The 16595-nt window shown below is 38.6% G+C and overlaps 1 protein-coding gene across 4 annotated transcripts in view; it reads right to left on the bottom strand.

The window, feature by feature from the left end:
• Window positions 1–15778, bottom strand: part of RC3H1 (ring finger and CCCH-type domains 1) — a 32587-nt gene extending 16809 nt beyond the window's left edge. For 2 of the 4 annotated variants that reach the window (XM_072419715.1, XM_072419718.1), the window contains exons 1-8: window positions 15702–15778; window positions 9694–10078; window positions 5843–5963; window positions 3327–3566; window positions 2780–2955; window positions 2061–2261; window positions 1750–1882; window positions 636–787 (exon numbers count right to left, since the gene is read on the bottom strand). In XM_072419715.1, coding sequence (XP_072275816.1) covers window positions 636–787; window positions 1750–1882; window positions 2061–2261; window positions 2780–2955; window positions 3327–3566; window positions 5843–5963; window positions 9694–9924 — 1254 coding nt within the window. In that variant the 5' untranslated portion in view covers window positions 9925–10078; window positions 15702–15778. The remainder of the gene's footprint in view (window positions 1–635; window positions 788–1749; window positions 1883–2060; window positions 2262–2779; window positions 2956–3326; window positions 3567–5842; window positions 5964–9693; window positions 10079–15701) is intronic. The other 2 variants (XM_072419719.1, XM_072419717.1) reach the window with 2 other exon arrangements.
• Between the last annotated feature and the right edge of the window lie 817 nt (window positions 15779–16595).

Here is a 16595-nt window from a genome sequence, read left to right as displayed (position 1 = left end):
GAATACACACTATTTTGCAGTATGTCTAGGAGCCATATATGGAAAAAAGTACTGGGGCATTACATATGATGCCAAATATCACAGAAGGTGTAAAGGTACACTAAAGCACCAAAAATTTCAGCACCATATCAAGCACGGCACCAGATACCAGATAAGTACACATGACATAATATGATATTACTTAGATATACAAAAATTAAAAAAAAAAAGGTATATCAACACAATGCCAGATACTTCACAAAATGACTTGTGTGGGTATAGGGTGAAAACAAAGACACATGGCTACAGGGGACAGATTTGCTGGGGATGAAGGCGGAGTTACATACAGGTACTATACATGGTGAGATCTACCTTAGTTTGCTGTGTTCCCTGCTTCCCTCCCAGTAAAGACATGGATTAAACAATGCATGAAGGGTGCGGGAAAGGATAGAATGATTTTTTTTTTTTAATAGAAGAAATAAGAAGCAATGTGTATTCCATTAGTTGTAAATATTGCTTTCTCTTATACAACAAGACTTTATGGTGGTATCAATAATAAGTCATATTCCAACTTGTGTCTTGCAGCACAACAAATTAACTTGGATTCCCAAAAAAGCTAAAGGTTGGAGACAATTTTGTAGCTTATGAAGCGGTACCTGAATCATGCAGTAGCTCCGCGCCTCGCTCACCTGCTGCTGATCAGTCCCCTTCTTGCTGTGGTTCTGGATATAATCCACCAACCCATGAACAACAGTCTTTACGGCCACAAGACCATTCTCAAGTTGTTCCCATGTTGGAGGTGGAGCATCTGGATGAGAATAAATAAAATGTAATCACTCTAATGCAATATAATGTTGGAAATTACATCCTCAGGAACCTTCAGCATTATGGTAAGAGAATATCTTACACACCTCATTAAATGTTTTTTTCCCCCAATAAAAGCCTGGTAATACAATAAAAAAACAGCTACAATATTAACCTTTAATCTGGGAATTTCCCCTGCAGTATATTTTCTTTTTTTTCTCCACCAGATGACTTCAACTGGGTGGACACCATTATTTAACCCAGCTTCTCTGAGCCCAGGTTGTTTTAAACCTGCCTGAGCCTGTTACTTGACAATGAAAGTAGAAGCAAAGCATTGTGATAACCTCTATTTTATGCTGAATACTCTCTCTAGCAGCATGCTTCTTGTTAGTATGTCAGCTAACTGTATTCTTGTATTGCTTCTTCCTCTCACACTCCAGCCTTGCTATATACAGAGATGGCAAGATGCTGATACACAGTCAAATCTAACTGCTTTTGAAAATAAGCAATTAGGCAGGTCTTTATTGCTGATAGGGACAGTCAATGTACCTATTGCAATAAAACATACTTACCTGCCTGATCATAATGTTTTGAAAGAACCATGTTCTGTTGAATTCCTGTTGAATGTGTTTACTAAATATATATTGAATGGTTACCATGAAGTAAAGATGCCTGCTGAAATAACAGTATGCTTCATTCAGCCATTTGCAGTCATGCTTGTCAAACATTGTACATTGTATGTTTTCCAACATTACAGAGCCCGTTTAGGAGAGTCAACCAAGCATGATTGTTTTAGCAGGCAAATTAAAAGCCGTCAACAAAACTAGTAATATGTTGATTTTGATTTGCCTAACTAATGCATAAGGCCTCAGTTGCTTTGATCATTATTAGGCATTTTTTTTAATCATGTGCACAGCCTAAACTCCAGATATGTGTCAGGTTTAAAGCAAGTATACAGACACTCACCAGGGCTTGGGTCTATATTTGCCAACAACTCCAGATGGGGACGTAATCTGTTGAGATTGGCAGGGTCTCCAGTCCTCTGCAGAGCAATGGTCAATTCCTGGACGCTCTGAGCAAACGAGGCCGGGGTCTGCAACTTAACAAAAACTTTCTTGTAATAAATGAACTAGCTTAACATTTAAACTATCAAACAGAAAACTCTATGGATAGGACCACAGTTACAAAGATTAGGAAACAAGAATAGAACAGGGCACAAAAGAATTAGGGAGAACAAAACAGATAAAATGTGACAGGAGCAGGAATGAGGCGGTTACCTTATCAATAATGGATTGCATATGGGATTTGTGAGACTGATCCCCATACAAAAGAGAGGACCATTGATCAGGAGCAATGCGCAGGCCAGCCTCCATAGCGATTTGCACAATCTGAGAATCGTGTTCTCTGCGCAGTGCTTCATAAGTGCGAAACTCCTCCTTTAACTGCATCAGGGAGGAATCTTCATCACGCTTTGTCACCTGAAATTGTTAGACACTTTACATTAATGCTTAACTTCATTCTTACTTAAAAGTCTAGAACAGTCGAAGGGATTTATTCTTATACTGACATTGCTTATCCTGATTTCATTGCATGCCTTAAGCTTCTTACTATTTCCCCTAGCCTCATACTACATGATGGTTGGCGAACAACACCAATGAGAACAAAATATATATATGAAACTTCAGATTTAAAAGAGAAACAAGTGAAACTTGTTTTTCTGATCTCCCTCCCCAGTTTAAAAAATTAATGTCTATATACATATCTATACATATCTTATCAACTATTTCCAGACAGCAGGCTGAGCTATTGATAACAGCGATTTAAAGTGTGAACAACAAAAGTTCTAATTATATACATTTGCTTTGTTTAAAAGTCATACAGAGAAGTCATTCAAAAAGCAAAAGAAATTGCATGGAAACATATAACACTGTTCCATTCTTGACGAACCCCGGAAATTGCAAAAAAAGTAACACACATTGCTCAAAAAATGTTATACCTTAAAGCAAGAGGCTCTGTACAACAGCTGGACAACATGCCCAATGCTAGTTTTCGAGGCTTGAGGAAAGCGCGGTTCCAGTCTTTGCACCACAAACAAAACCAGGACCTTCCGAGAGAGCGCAGATCCGTCTTCCAGGGCCAGGAGGACAAGCTTAAGGGCTTCTTCCTGCATGGCTGCAACACAAACAGTTTATACAGGGTTAAATATTTATGCCAGGCAATAAGTTAAAGCAATCTGTGAGAGAACAGTGCTATGCAGCAAAAGCAGAAGCTAGGCTAGGAGTATTTAAAGAGGAACTAAACTTAAATTAAAAATAAAAAAACATTTAGAGCAGGCAGGTTTATTATTGCAGTAAAAAATTACACCCTTTCTGCAATAAACTTACCTGCCTGGGCACAATGACTTTCCCTCTCCACTCCCCAGTATTTAGCTCCAAATTTAAACTTTTACGGTCTGTAGTATTAGTCCAGAAGCACAGAACTTTACATTAGCTGTAAATTACACAACTTAAAGTTATTAATAAAAGCAGCCATGTGTCGCATACCTGGACCAAGGAATTGACAGCCACGGGCACGAACAGCTGCCCAAAGATTGGAGGAAAGTTGCTGGGGGTTCTGATGTTGCAAGATAAGCTCTGTGACTGTTCTCTCCCCCAGTGAACGAGCTGCTCGCATTGCTCGAATGCGTCCCTCTTCTTCCACCAGCTGGCAATGGACAAGAGTCACCAGTTTCCTCTGCATGGGGCGGCTCAGCACACTTTGTGTAGTGCTGTTTAGACCAACACCTAAAGAAGAGAAGGGTCAAAATATTAGAGAACAGAAACCTTTGCTTACCAACCTTTCATAACATAACAGTTATTGGTCTAAACAGGAATGAAAGAGCACACCAGAAGTACTCAGTCTTGGTAGTTTATTGCAATAGATTACTAGTTAATACCATTCCTAAACTGGCTTCTCCAACTAATGGACCCTTACGAGCCATTCACTGTTCACCCAGTACAGGGAGCTGCTTACATTGATCAAACTTAAGCTTGGTAAATCCTCTGCAAAGACTAATGATCTAGAAAAAGAAAACAGGGCTAGGACTACAAGTTAAATTTTCTGATTCCTGGTGCATTATTTCCCTGCTAGCTAGTGTAACTGTAAAGCAACTGAAAAACAGAGCAGGGACTAAAGTATGCAGATTCTAAGTTCTGAAGCCACATTGACTTTCAAATATGAACACTTTTTCAGATATGAACAGTGCAGGACTCTATGTCACCAAAATATTAGATAACCAGGAGATTCATCTGTAACCACATATTGTACCCTCTGTCACCTTATTTTTTCATCATCTATAGTAAAAGAATAATTTTTCTAACTTACAGATACAATTTTAAAAAGGGCTTCAACCTCTATTACACATAGAAAGAGTCCTTCAACCTATGTGTAAAAGTATATATATATATATATACATATATATATATATACATATATATACACATACATATACACACACACCAATGAGCCAATCACTATACACACACATATAGTGTGATTGGCTCATTGTGCTTCATTTTACAATGGTAAGCCTTTTTTCTGTTTATATAATGGCCATACATATATAAGGGTGAAGAGAGCACAATATTATAGTTTTATAGGAAATGTTGTACTCCTAAAAGACAGGCCATCTTAGCTATCCAGCCTGAGAAAGCCATTGCTTCACATAACCCAGTATACACCAAACAAAAATAAGCAAAAACCTGCAAATAATGTAGGCAATTCTATTAAAGGTCTGTGAGCAGGCCATAGCCCACAAAAACACTTGACATGAGAAAAATGCAAAGAAACATAATGTTGACTTTATACTTGTTAAAAGTGTGTCTGCTACCAGTGGGCGCATCAGACGTGGGTGATGAAAGTGTGAACAGGAACACAGAATTTCTTTACAACTTAATTTACAAGCTTGCTGTGATAAAAATCTAATTTTAGTTCCTTGCAAGATTTTAAAGAATCAGTTACACAGTTCTCAAAACAGTCCTTAGGGAGGTTAAATACAAATCTGTACAACGTGAGAATGAAGTGTAAGTTCTCATGAGTACATTTCTGCTTATACGCCAAGGATAATACACAGCCTGCCTAAATTAATATCATGCAAGACCAGATAATATTTTTAGCGCAAGCTTGGAAATGTAAATTTGTTGAGAATTTAAACTTGTTCTAGTGATCAGATTTATTTTGCAGTATTGCATAGTATTAATAGATGAATGAATACCAAGCCCGTCATCTTATGATTAACTCCAGTCACATAAAGAAAGGCTTTCCTAGTGCTGTCTCTAGGTTTTAATTCTGAGCTAAGCAACTCCTCTATCTAGGAACACCAGCACCCTCTACACAACACCAGTATGACATTATTCTAGAGGCAAGCCAGCGATGTAAATTTCTACTTGAGGGTACATAGTAGAATAAGCATGTATCCTTTCAAAGGTGTGCATAATTATTCTGAACACTGGTTTTATGACATGGGGTTCCTCAATACAGAGATAGGATTAAATGTCAGAAGATATTACCAGATATATGTAACTATATTTGAAAAGCAAGGTAAAAAAACAAAGAAATACAGTGAGATTGTTTGTCTGTACATTCACTTTAAGGCTAATTTGTTAGAAAAGATAGTGCTTTTATCTTTAACCTGTGTGTAAAAGCATATCGGTAAAGTGAAAAAGACTTCAAAAGACTTTCGTTTGCTTGGACCCCACATGCACAGTGTACATGGGATTAATTCTTCTGCAAATCGGGATTAAGCCCATATCTTGTATAACAAGTAACTGAAGGACTGTGCCGGTAAGGTGCCTGGACTTTACCAAATATGTTACATTGTACACAACGGTAGACATAGTAGGTTTGTTTTCCGTCATTAAAAAAGTAAACATGGTGCATTGCAGGGTAATAAAAAAATGGTCACCAACCCCTTCTCCACAACCTATCCTAAGTAATGTTTTACATTTTTGTTCATTAGGCTACTTGCAAAAATTAAGTGAATATCTGAATTCAATTCTTCATCTTCACAAGACGATCTTACCTCTTGCAGTACTGAGGGGCTTCAGGTAAAGGGCCAGCTCCTCCACACACTTTCTGGCCTCATCATAGTGTTTGGTGTCTTCAGCCCCACTGCACAGAGTGATTGGCTGCTGCTCAGGTACCTGCAGAGAAAATAGAAATATGAGAAAAAGAAAACCAAGCTTGCAACATAAAACGAAGGCCCACTGTATGACCCTTAGGAAAGGTTCAGACCTGCTTGTGATTGAGAAATCCTTCATGGCTCCTTACAGCTAGCACCTTGCCAGATGCTTGGTCAGTCACATTATAGTGCTGGTTCTAAGAAGCAGATACTGTAGCCTTGACAGCTGGCAGCAATGAGCAGTACTATTACCTCCCACTGTTGCCCCCATTTATTCTCTATGGAGCTGCTGCCAACAAACGTTACATGTAGCGACCCCCCCCCCATAGGCAGCGTTTAACTGACATGAGGGAGCGGTAGATGCACTGCAACGTCACTGCCAGTGTGAACATAGTCTTACCAATTATCCCTGGCTTCTGCGTGCAGAGCATTACACACTGACCGTTTCTGCTAAATTTTACTACTTCCGAACATTTAAAGGGAAATGAAAACTGGAAGTTTTAACAGGAGGGAATATTCTTTTAAATATATTCCTTAACTGTAACAAAACAATTGCATCCCCTTTTATTTCATTTAGAAACTGGAAACTGTTACAACAGAATTATGTTTACTGTAGATGCAAACAATTCTTTGACTGATCAGTAGAAATTGACAAAATTTTGCCATGGTTGATTAACTTGCCATTGTCAAAATTCAAAGCTTTCCTGACCGAAAGGGGAATTACCATATACAATTCTTCATCAATTCTACAGTTTAGTTGCATTGAATGTTTGATTTTATTGATGTATGTGCCACGACTATGAAGTTTGTAAAACACAAGGTAATATGTAGGCACTATGAAAAGACTGGAGGATAAAAAAAAAGAAAAAAGAAGAGATGTGGAGCCACCTTTACTTGTCCTATCACTGATGGAGGTATTTCTTGAAGGATAACTACGAAAACTAGGTAATCATGTGTACCCCTTACCTTAAGTAACCCACTCAGTTCAGTACCAAGATGGTTATTTTGTGTTATATGTCCAGCTCTATCCTATCTACTTTATATTACACTCTATGAATTAATCTGGAAGCTTTTATTAGGTTTATTGACCAGTATAGATCAGTGTTTCTCAACTAAGGTTTAGTGGAACCCCAGGGTTCCTTGAGCAGTGAAAAAATTGTGACTCTTGGGTCAGTTTAAAAGGATATTGATCTTTTTTGGCCATCTGTAAGGATAGTATACTTCCCACTGACCTGCAATGCAGGAAGCATTCTTCCTACTGACCAGCATACTAATTTACTGTGAGCATCATAATGCATTTATAGCAGGGGTTCCTTGAAGACCTGAAAGTTATTTCCATGGTCCCCCCATGTTAAAAAGGGAGAGACAAACTGGTATAGAGACTATAGATATTTCACGAAATAGGTCAGACAGAGATAATGAATGCACCACAATTCCGAACATGAAACAAAACAAATAGATGATGCCTAAGCAAGATGACAAAGCAGAATTTCATAAAGAAGGAAAGACAAACACCACCATACACCAGAATCCAAGCGCACTCATTTAACAATGACATAAGTCGAATTGCAGAAACCTAGGAAAGCCTGTTCTCCCAGTGACAAAGCTGTGTAGTGAGGCAAAGATATACAAATTGTAGCGTGAGTAATAGAAGGATAACTCCAGAAAAGTCTTTCCTCATACAGATCACCGCTGAGCTGTAAATCTAGCTCATCTAAGGTGCTGCCTCAGTAAGGTGCAGTAATAGATATTTATAGAAAGCATTAGGAAATATTACCTGAAGCTTGACTCAACGGTATATTTAAATGATGCAGACAAAATACATTTAGAAACATCTATTGACTACCAAAGTTCAAAAGATACAAATTAAAGTAAGTAAAAAACGATCCAAAAAAAAATACAAGGTGTCTTTGCAGCTCATAATCTGTTTCCAAACCTGACACAAAATAAAACCACATTAGTGGTTAGCTGAAAATGCAGCAATCTTTTGTTCTTATCTATTTATCTATTGGAAGTAAAAACATTTTCATGTAAAAAAAAATTTTTGACACTTGTGTAACTTGTGTACTTGCTAGATATATTTACCCTGTCCTAGTAACCACCATCAATGTAACACCTCACAAAGAGAAATCTTTCACTAGAACGCCTGTAAAAAGTTCAGTAAAACCTGTGAATATGCTTATACTATTGAAGGTTTTGTGGACATACCAATTCCACAGCGCACAACTTGGCAAATCCAGCTTCAGTTTGAGGCTTCAACCACAGAATTGTGATGAGAATAGTTCAGCTAGGTACACACTTCCAATGGTTCTCGCCCGATAAATCGGGTCAGGGCCGATATCGGGCAAGAATCTGGAGCGTGTACAGCATGTGTCGTTTATTGTCTGAACGACTGTCCTGGCGGATCCATGGACAATGAACGATCGTTATGTAAGGGAAGGGGGAGAGCGCACAGCGCTCCATCTCTCTCCCTCTGCAATGAGCAGAACGGTTCTGTATGTACAGCACTCGTGCATGCATCGTGCAGTGCATAGTCGTTGGAAAGGATTGAGAAAGATCCTTTCCAACGACTATAATTGGAAGTGTGTACGCTGCTTTAGGTACCCAATATGATGAAGACTCCGCTAGCAATAGAAAGGAATCAACTATCCAGTGGTATACAAACTTTGTTTTAACAGTTTTCTATGTCCTGTGTCAAAGCCATTTTTGCTCACGTTGCTCCAATGTATTCTGTAACTAAAGCACTAAAAAGCTAAAGCATGCGCTACATTTCTTGTTATGCAGCCCAAAGATTACTTAAAGACACTGGAAAATAAAACTTACCGAAGAAAAAAAAACCTACACTCTACACCAAGGTGCCTAACAGGCGGATCGCGATCTATCGGTGGAACGCAAAGGCAACGCGAGTAGATCGCGGAGCCCTGCCTTTCAAAATAAACTCTATCATGCACAGGAGTTTAGGTTTTTTGTTGTTGGTAGATCATTTTGACTTGGTCATTTTAAAAGTAGCTTGCAAGCCAAAAACGTGTGGGCACCCCTGCTCTACACATTTCCTATAACCTTCATAATAAATGTGCCTAATACATGATTTTACCTGCCAGTGGATAGCTCAGTTTTGGGTGCAATGATGGCACATCCCCACTTCTTGTGGGCGTCACGACCGAATGAACTCCGGCACAGATATGCAGGAGTTACATCATTGCAGCCGATCAAGAAGGTCAATGATCAGAATATGAATAGGAAAATGATGATGTAATAATAATACTGTGTGTAACTCTAGAGACAAAGGCAAAAAAGCATTTAGCTGTTTTACCAGCTAAAGGATTTAAGATTCCGTAAATTCAGAGATTTATGCAAATATGCAATACAGGAAATCCTATTTTGCAGGACAGAGAACTGATTTTTCTTTGCTACATTTAGGCAACATTTACTGGTCCTGCCCAATAACCATTTCTAAGTATATTTAGTAATTATGTACAATATTTACATAGGTTTGCCATATTTTCTTATTACATATGAAGATTCTGCATGCTTGTGGTGTTTAACAGACAATAGCGCACTGCAAAAAAACCAGCAGGCCTCCAACTCTGTACTTTCTGTCATGAAAGACCCAAAAGGTGACCTTTGTGTTTCAGATAGCACAAAGTGCTCAGGATGAGGTCCTTCCTCAAATAAATGTGATTTGAAGGGACTAGGATTTGCTTTACCGAATTATATAAACTAGAATTAATCACAAAATAAAAAGCAATTACCTGAGCTCCCACCAGCTGCAGCAAGGCAGAGTTGACAGGCAGCAGTTCAATGTCCGTGTTTATGGTGGTCTGGTCAAATGGACAAGCCTTGCGGTGAAGCTTGTTCAGGCACATCTTGCAGACAGTGTGCCCACAACCCAAGCTGATGGGTTTCCGGATGGTTTCATCGAAGGTCTGGGTGCAAATAGGGCAGGACAGGAAATCGGTCCATTGTGGAGCTTGTACAGGCATGTTGTCCCACTTTAAAATAGGAGCTTGCAAAGCAAAGGGTAGGGAGCTTAAGCACAGATTCCACTGGAATCAAAAAACCTTTCCAAAATAAAGTTTGTCTTTCTCATATATCTTCTGTAAATACAGACAATCAGCACATTGTGGAAGATGTGACCTGAAAGAAAGATATAAAGAGCAATTAGACTCTGATTAGGAATCAAACATGACCAACCAAATTAAAATGCTCATCAAACATTCTTATACAAGGTAATATTTTATTACATAGTGCTTTATATAACTTAGCATACCTTAGTAAAAGGACTGAATAAAAAAATAAAACGTAGGGCACCACTATAAGGAGGGGGGAGGCCTGTTGCTTATTCATGTGCGACACAGTTGGGTGTGAAACATGCATGGGGTTGTGGTTCTTTGCTTTAATGTGAGTGAACCCTTTAAAATAACCTTTAAATCCTATGCTTTTATTACTATATCTATGGCTCACAGTATGTTGATGTAGTGCTTACTGGGTGGAACGTCCCTTACATTGGTGGCCAGTGAGAAGAACGTCACCCTTAGAGATAGCCTGAAAGATCATTGGTCATCAAGGTTAAATTGAATGAGTTGCTGCCCTAATTACTCCAATGACAACACAACTAACAACATAAATAATATATAGGTAGTTACATGGTTACGTCGATTTCAGATGTAAATAAAAGTGTGAAACCGCTTGTAAAAGAATGAAGTCAGCAAAAGATTTAAAACTGATGTTTCTACTAAATGGCAAATGAAAGTCTGGATCATTATTTTTTTTTTTACAACCAATGCATAACTTTATTTAATGATCTAAAATGTAAATTAACCCATGAATGGTATATTTTATGGTTAAGAACTGATGAAAGCTTGTTACCTAACTTAATTGTACAAGTTAATCTGCAAGCTTTACTGCTGTGATATCACCAGTTTTGCAGTCCAAGTGTTAGACACAGATGATGAATGTCTTTCTTCAGCGTAGACCATATTATGTTTTATAGGAAAATAAACTACAGTAAGACAAAGCATAATATATGCAGCTAAAAGCAGGCACCATGGGCCTGATTTATGAAAGCTCTCTAAGGCTAGGGAGGATATACTTTCACCAGTGAACCTGGGTGATCCAGCACACCTGAAATAGCTTTCCTAAAAGTCAATTGCTATTTTTTAGCAAATGTTTTCAATCCTGGACCAGATCCATTACAAGTTTGCTGGATCACTCAGGTTCACTGATGAAAGTGTATCCTCTCCTGCCTTGGAGAACTTTAATAAATCAGACCCCATGACTGTAACCTTTTTTTAAACACTCAACTCCTTTCCATATAAGCTAAGAAGCCCTGAAGTGAATATGGTGAACTGACAAATATCTTTAGGTTTATGTTTAGCGGTCTGTGCTGCTTGTCTTCAAAAGCTTGACATGCGTTTTATTTTTTCCATGACAGGCTTATTTTAATTGCAGTATAATTTACAACGCTGAACCCAACATTAGTAGGATTTCTAAGCAAAAGAAATCTAAAATCTTCAAAACTCAGCCATCAGGGCAATGTCACGGAGGCGATAATGCCGAGAAAAAGAACTCACTATCGGCAGAATCACTAAATTGTAACTGTCCCCTTCTTTGGCGTTGTCAGAATTATTGTGGAATCAAGGTAGTCACAATATGGGGTCAACTGATGAAAGTGATGCCATACTAGAAAATTACATACCTCCAAAGTTAACTTGAATATGAAGTAAAAGTTTTTTTTTTATTACTTTCACTTGTCACTTCTGAATAGGAGTTTGAAGATATAGATATATATATAAAATGTTAGATCATGCAATTTTATGCAATCTGCTTTACCTGCAATATACCTTTGAACAGAATTTGTGAGGTAATTTTCTGTGCCTAGGTTTTTTTTTTAGCTTATAAAGTGATTAATTAGAATCCAATTACAAATGCTCCAGTTTCTATGATGAGGAAGGAGGTATAATAACTCCTTACCACATTACCCCAATTTTTTTCCCTCCCCATTTATGCAATTTTGTATATGCTGTCTGTAAAAGTGAGTCACAGAAGCAGATAGACAGGAAAAAAGAAGATAAGAATAAATAAGAAGTTTCACGTGTTCGGTCTTACTCATAAGAGGAAGTTCTCACTAGTAAGGAGCTGCAGACAGATATGAGACTTGCCTACAGACTATCTAATGACCCTGTGGGCGGTAAAGGTCGCCTTACATATGGTTAAGAATAGAGCGCTAGTGGCACGTGGAGGCTCCCAATATAGAAGTCACTGCCTGAGCAGCAAACGGCCCGAGCTGCCGTTTTATCTGTACTTTCACTATGTAGAGGGCTTTCCAATTTAAAGCAATCGGTGAACATTCAATGCTTGACTGAGTAAAGGAAAATGAAGATGATTATCAAGATAGCGAAGAGATACATTTGTCATTCTAGAAAATAAAAAACACTTCATTTCGCTAAATTTTTGTCTGTTTAAAGATAAGTGAAATCACAGAAAACAGCATCTACCACAATTCAAAATTTATCAGCTACAGTTTGTACTTCTTATGAGTCTCAACAGACTGGGATGCTAGCACAGTAGGAGGTTATGAACAAGCCAGTGTTTATCCAAACTTTTCTATGGGGTAAAAGGGATGCGGCACCATTCCCTGTCAATAAGTCAGGTTGTTTCCAGAAGGGGCAGATCTGTTACTGCCAATTATTTTTGGGAAACGTTTTTACATTGGAACTAAACTTTTCTTAAAAAAACAATTGCAAGCAGACAGGTTCTTTACTGTAGAAAGGACAAGTGATGTCCCTTCTGCAAAAAAAATTACCTTATCTGTCTGTTTACAATTCTAAGTACTAATTCTAATTCTTGGGTGCTGGAAGCTTCACTTTTTGGGTTTGGGTCTTTGACCATCTTGATGGGCCAGGCCAGAATGATTCAACCACTGTGCATGCACATGGAAGACTATTTCTGGCAGCCAGGTATGGTAGGATTGGTACACTAATATCTGCACACGCAGTTCAGTATACATTACAGAAAAGATCACAAAAAAGCATGTATTGTAATGTATGGCCACTCAAACTGTTCAAGACATTTTTCAATCCAACAGGTTGCATTAACAATACACACGGTAATGTACTGCACAATGCTTAACAGCGCAATAGTGTTAACTAGGCTTCACTAACAACATGAAGCTTACTTCCCTGTCCCTCCCAGAGACGGCCCTGTTAACACTAAGTGGACATGTTTTGTATGGGTTTTGACACACACATGCTACAGTACGTAAAACTTTACATAATATTTGTGTATCCTAAGTCCCCCCTTTTCACACTTTTTTGTGAGCAACCTAAACTCCAACCTCTGAAAATATCAAACAAAAAAAACATTACCAATCACCAGCTGCCACTGAAAATGAAAAAAAAAATAAAATAAAATAAATAAGTCCTAATGATGATATATTAAGTTTTGCCCAAGGTGGTCTACTGTTTCAGTCACATGCAGCCAGCATGATATATCAAGTCATTTGGAAGTAGAAAGGAATTTCTAGCCCACGCCTATGCACTACTTCCATTCAAACAGCAACCTATGAAACACTCTGCACAAATATAAGCAAAATGGATTAAACGTCTACCAAGCTGATCTCATAGCTAAATCAGCTAACTCCACCGGTGACTGTTTATATTTATTGTACTGTGTACTGAAATAGTTTGCATGCTATATAATGCAAATGTTACTATATTATCCCCCATTAGCTGCCTGGATCAGGTCCTAGCAACATCTTCCAATTCTAGAGGGTGATATCAGCACTATGCACAGGGGAGTATTTGCTAACCGATATCACACATGTGTCTCATTTTGCTCCATTAAAAGCATGAAAGTAATGATGTAATGATTCCTAGTAAAGCATGGCTGATATCTACAAAGTAAAAAAAAGTGTAAGGGAAAAAAGTAGGGCCACAGCCTATACCTAACCAATTTCCTTTCTGAAAATGCTCTGAAAAAGTTATCTGACTAACTCATAGCTGGTCTCAATACATCCAGTAATTATCTCATAATAAGTTTCCATCAAAGGGTATTTAAAGCCAATCTTTGTTTAGGATAAAACAAGACCGCGCTTAAACCCGTCACATTTGCATTTCTATCTATGTCTCCAACATTTAAGACGTACCCCCATCTGTCTTTGTATCGTGACCACTGCATCCCATACCGCTCTTTTTGTCTTTAGGACAGAACATTTCCCCAAGATACAGGAATCTAACCCTTCCCTACCTGGGTAAATGTCACATGACACTACACCTGAAACTCCTTGACTATATACATGTTACATACATGTTATCGCACATGGTACCAAACAGCACAATAACACTTCTAACAAGCATTGGAACACAGCAGGGGAATTTATTCTGGATGCCACCCCAATGGACATTGCTGGCCAACCTGCGGGAGCATCACACCACATATTACTGTACTGCATGTACAGTGTGTTGTGGTACAAATCTAAGCAAAAAACATACAGTAGGCTGCCTTTTTCAAGGGATAGGATGCCTGCTTTCACTAATCAACAGCACAAAGATGGAAACCAAGCCTTAGAACTCACCTCATCCAAATATTAGGGTAAAATGATCATGGATTTGATTATAGGACTAATAATGTCTATGTGAAGCTTCAAATCTGAAGTTAGGTAGAAGGAGGTGCGCCCTTGCTGGCCCCGAATACTGCAAATCTTTAATTGTATAGGGTAGCGATGTCCCTGGTTGGTGCAAGTGAGGGATAAATAGAAATGTACCACAAAAAGTAACAGTTTTGTTGCAGTGTTAAAGCACTAACAACAAACACACTGATAGGAGGACAGCAGGTGTCAGGAACAGAAAGTAAGCTACTTTCCTACTGACAACAAAATAATATATCGGCTATAATAAAAGGACAGATAAACCCACAAAAGGCTGAACGGAAAGCACAATCCTACTATTCTGGGTGTAAAAACTTTACAATGGTCGTAGCAGGAATGCTACAGAAAAACAAGCAATACGGACATATTTAATCACTGGTTTCTTGAAATAATGTGACAGATCAACTTTGAAGAATGGCAAGTACAACACTGCAGTTAGAAAAGTCCTTTGGTTAATAAGTGTCATCAGACATTCTCTATTTCTGTAATAGCAGGGGAGGTGAATTAGAGAGATGTCTCTCTGTTCCATATAGAATATATAGCTTTATCAGTGGATAAAAGCATTGAAATTAAGAAGATCATACAAACTTTACAGCCTAACAAAGAACAAGAAGAAAAAAAAAATAATGCATTGATGCCTTCAGTTTAATACATACTAGAATTTTCATGTTTGCAATTGTGGTAGAGGCAGGAACCCCAATTTAAATGGTTTCAGACTTTCCTGTACAGAGTTCTTGGAAAAACCAGAAAACACACAACATCAACAAATAAATATACATTTGTTACTGTTCACTAGCTACAAACTAAAGGGCTTGTTACTGGGTCACACCGACCCTGCTTTCCAGAAATACAGTTGCAACTACGCCAAGTTTTTAAAAACACCCATCGACCTACTCCATGAATAAGTTCACTCCCTCCACAGCGCGTATTTAGGACCCCCTCCTGGAAACAACCATGCTAAATGCATCTCGCTGATAGAAAATAGCCCGTCCCCAGCTCTTCCTGTCCTGAGGTTACACAATATCCCACACCCAGCACTATGGGAATAGCAGCCAGCAACAGTGTGCAGGAACCCTGCTGTACACAGCAAAGAAGACAGCTGTGATCACTTACCACTCTCCGAGCCCCTCCATCAAGCTGCTGTGGTCACTTATGGCAATAGTGAGCTGGCTGGCCTGACCAGAGCGCCCATGTCAAACTTATTTCTTGTCAGCTATGCTTCCTCATTCTTTCAGCCTGCCTCTAACGAGTGCAATCAGCAACGCCCTCCTTAAAGGTGCCGCTTACTGTACAGAAAAAGAGGAAGTGAGCAGCTGAAATCTCACACTGTGGGAAAAGGTTTGTGCAGAGGGAGAGGGAGGGAAGAAAAAAATTCTTCTGTAAGATACCAAAGAAAACCTAGCTGCATTTGCACACAGTAACTGCTGCAGGTAAAACGTTCACCTCTCAGCAGGGACCCTGTGCTACTCTTTGTTTTAACCTGAAAGTGGTTTCAATTCAATTGCTGTAGCAGCAACCAACAGGGCTTCCCCCCTCCACACATTTCTACTCTTCCCACTTTCCTTCCACCCCCTCAAGAGATCGCTTGCACATTTACTGCAATTAGGTGGCTTGTTTTGCATCTCCGTCATTGTGAAAACCACAATGTATAGGATGCATAATAGATGAGATGTGCAACAAGATATTGATGCACAACAGCAGATGACAAAGAGGTGGATATATTCCTCTCAAGTTTAAAGTGCAACTCCAAACAAAGCATTTTTTTCATTTTGATTCCTCCACAATTCCTGTCCTGCAGACTCGCAAGAAGGAATATTTTCCCCTCTATTCCTTGTTCTGGTGGTAAAATGTTCTATTTACCTTCACTTTCATTATTAGTGATACTGGTGATGACAACTGAAACGAGAAAATATTGCTGGGGGGAGGGGATTAATGAAAAAAAAAAATACTTTTAAAAGACTTCCTTCTCCTTTATTTGTTCCTTGGAACAGGAATGCAAACATCAAT

The sequence above is a fragment of the Pyxicephalus adspersus genome, chromosome 8 (genome assembly GCF_032062135.1).
Source record: "Pyxicephalus adspersus chromosome 8, UCB_Pads_2.0, whole genome shotgun sequence".
NCBI classification, from domain to species: domain Eukaryota; kingdom Metazoa; phylum Chordata; class Amphibia; order Anura; family Pyxicephalidae; genus Pyxicephalus; species Pyxicephalus adspersus.
This window is presented reverse-complemented; position numbering and strand designations above follow the sequence as displayed.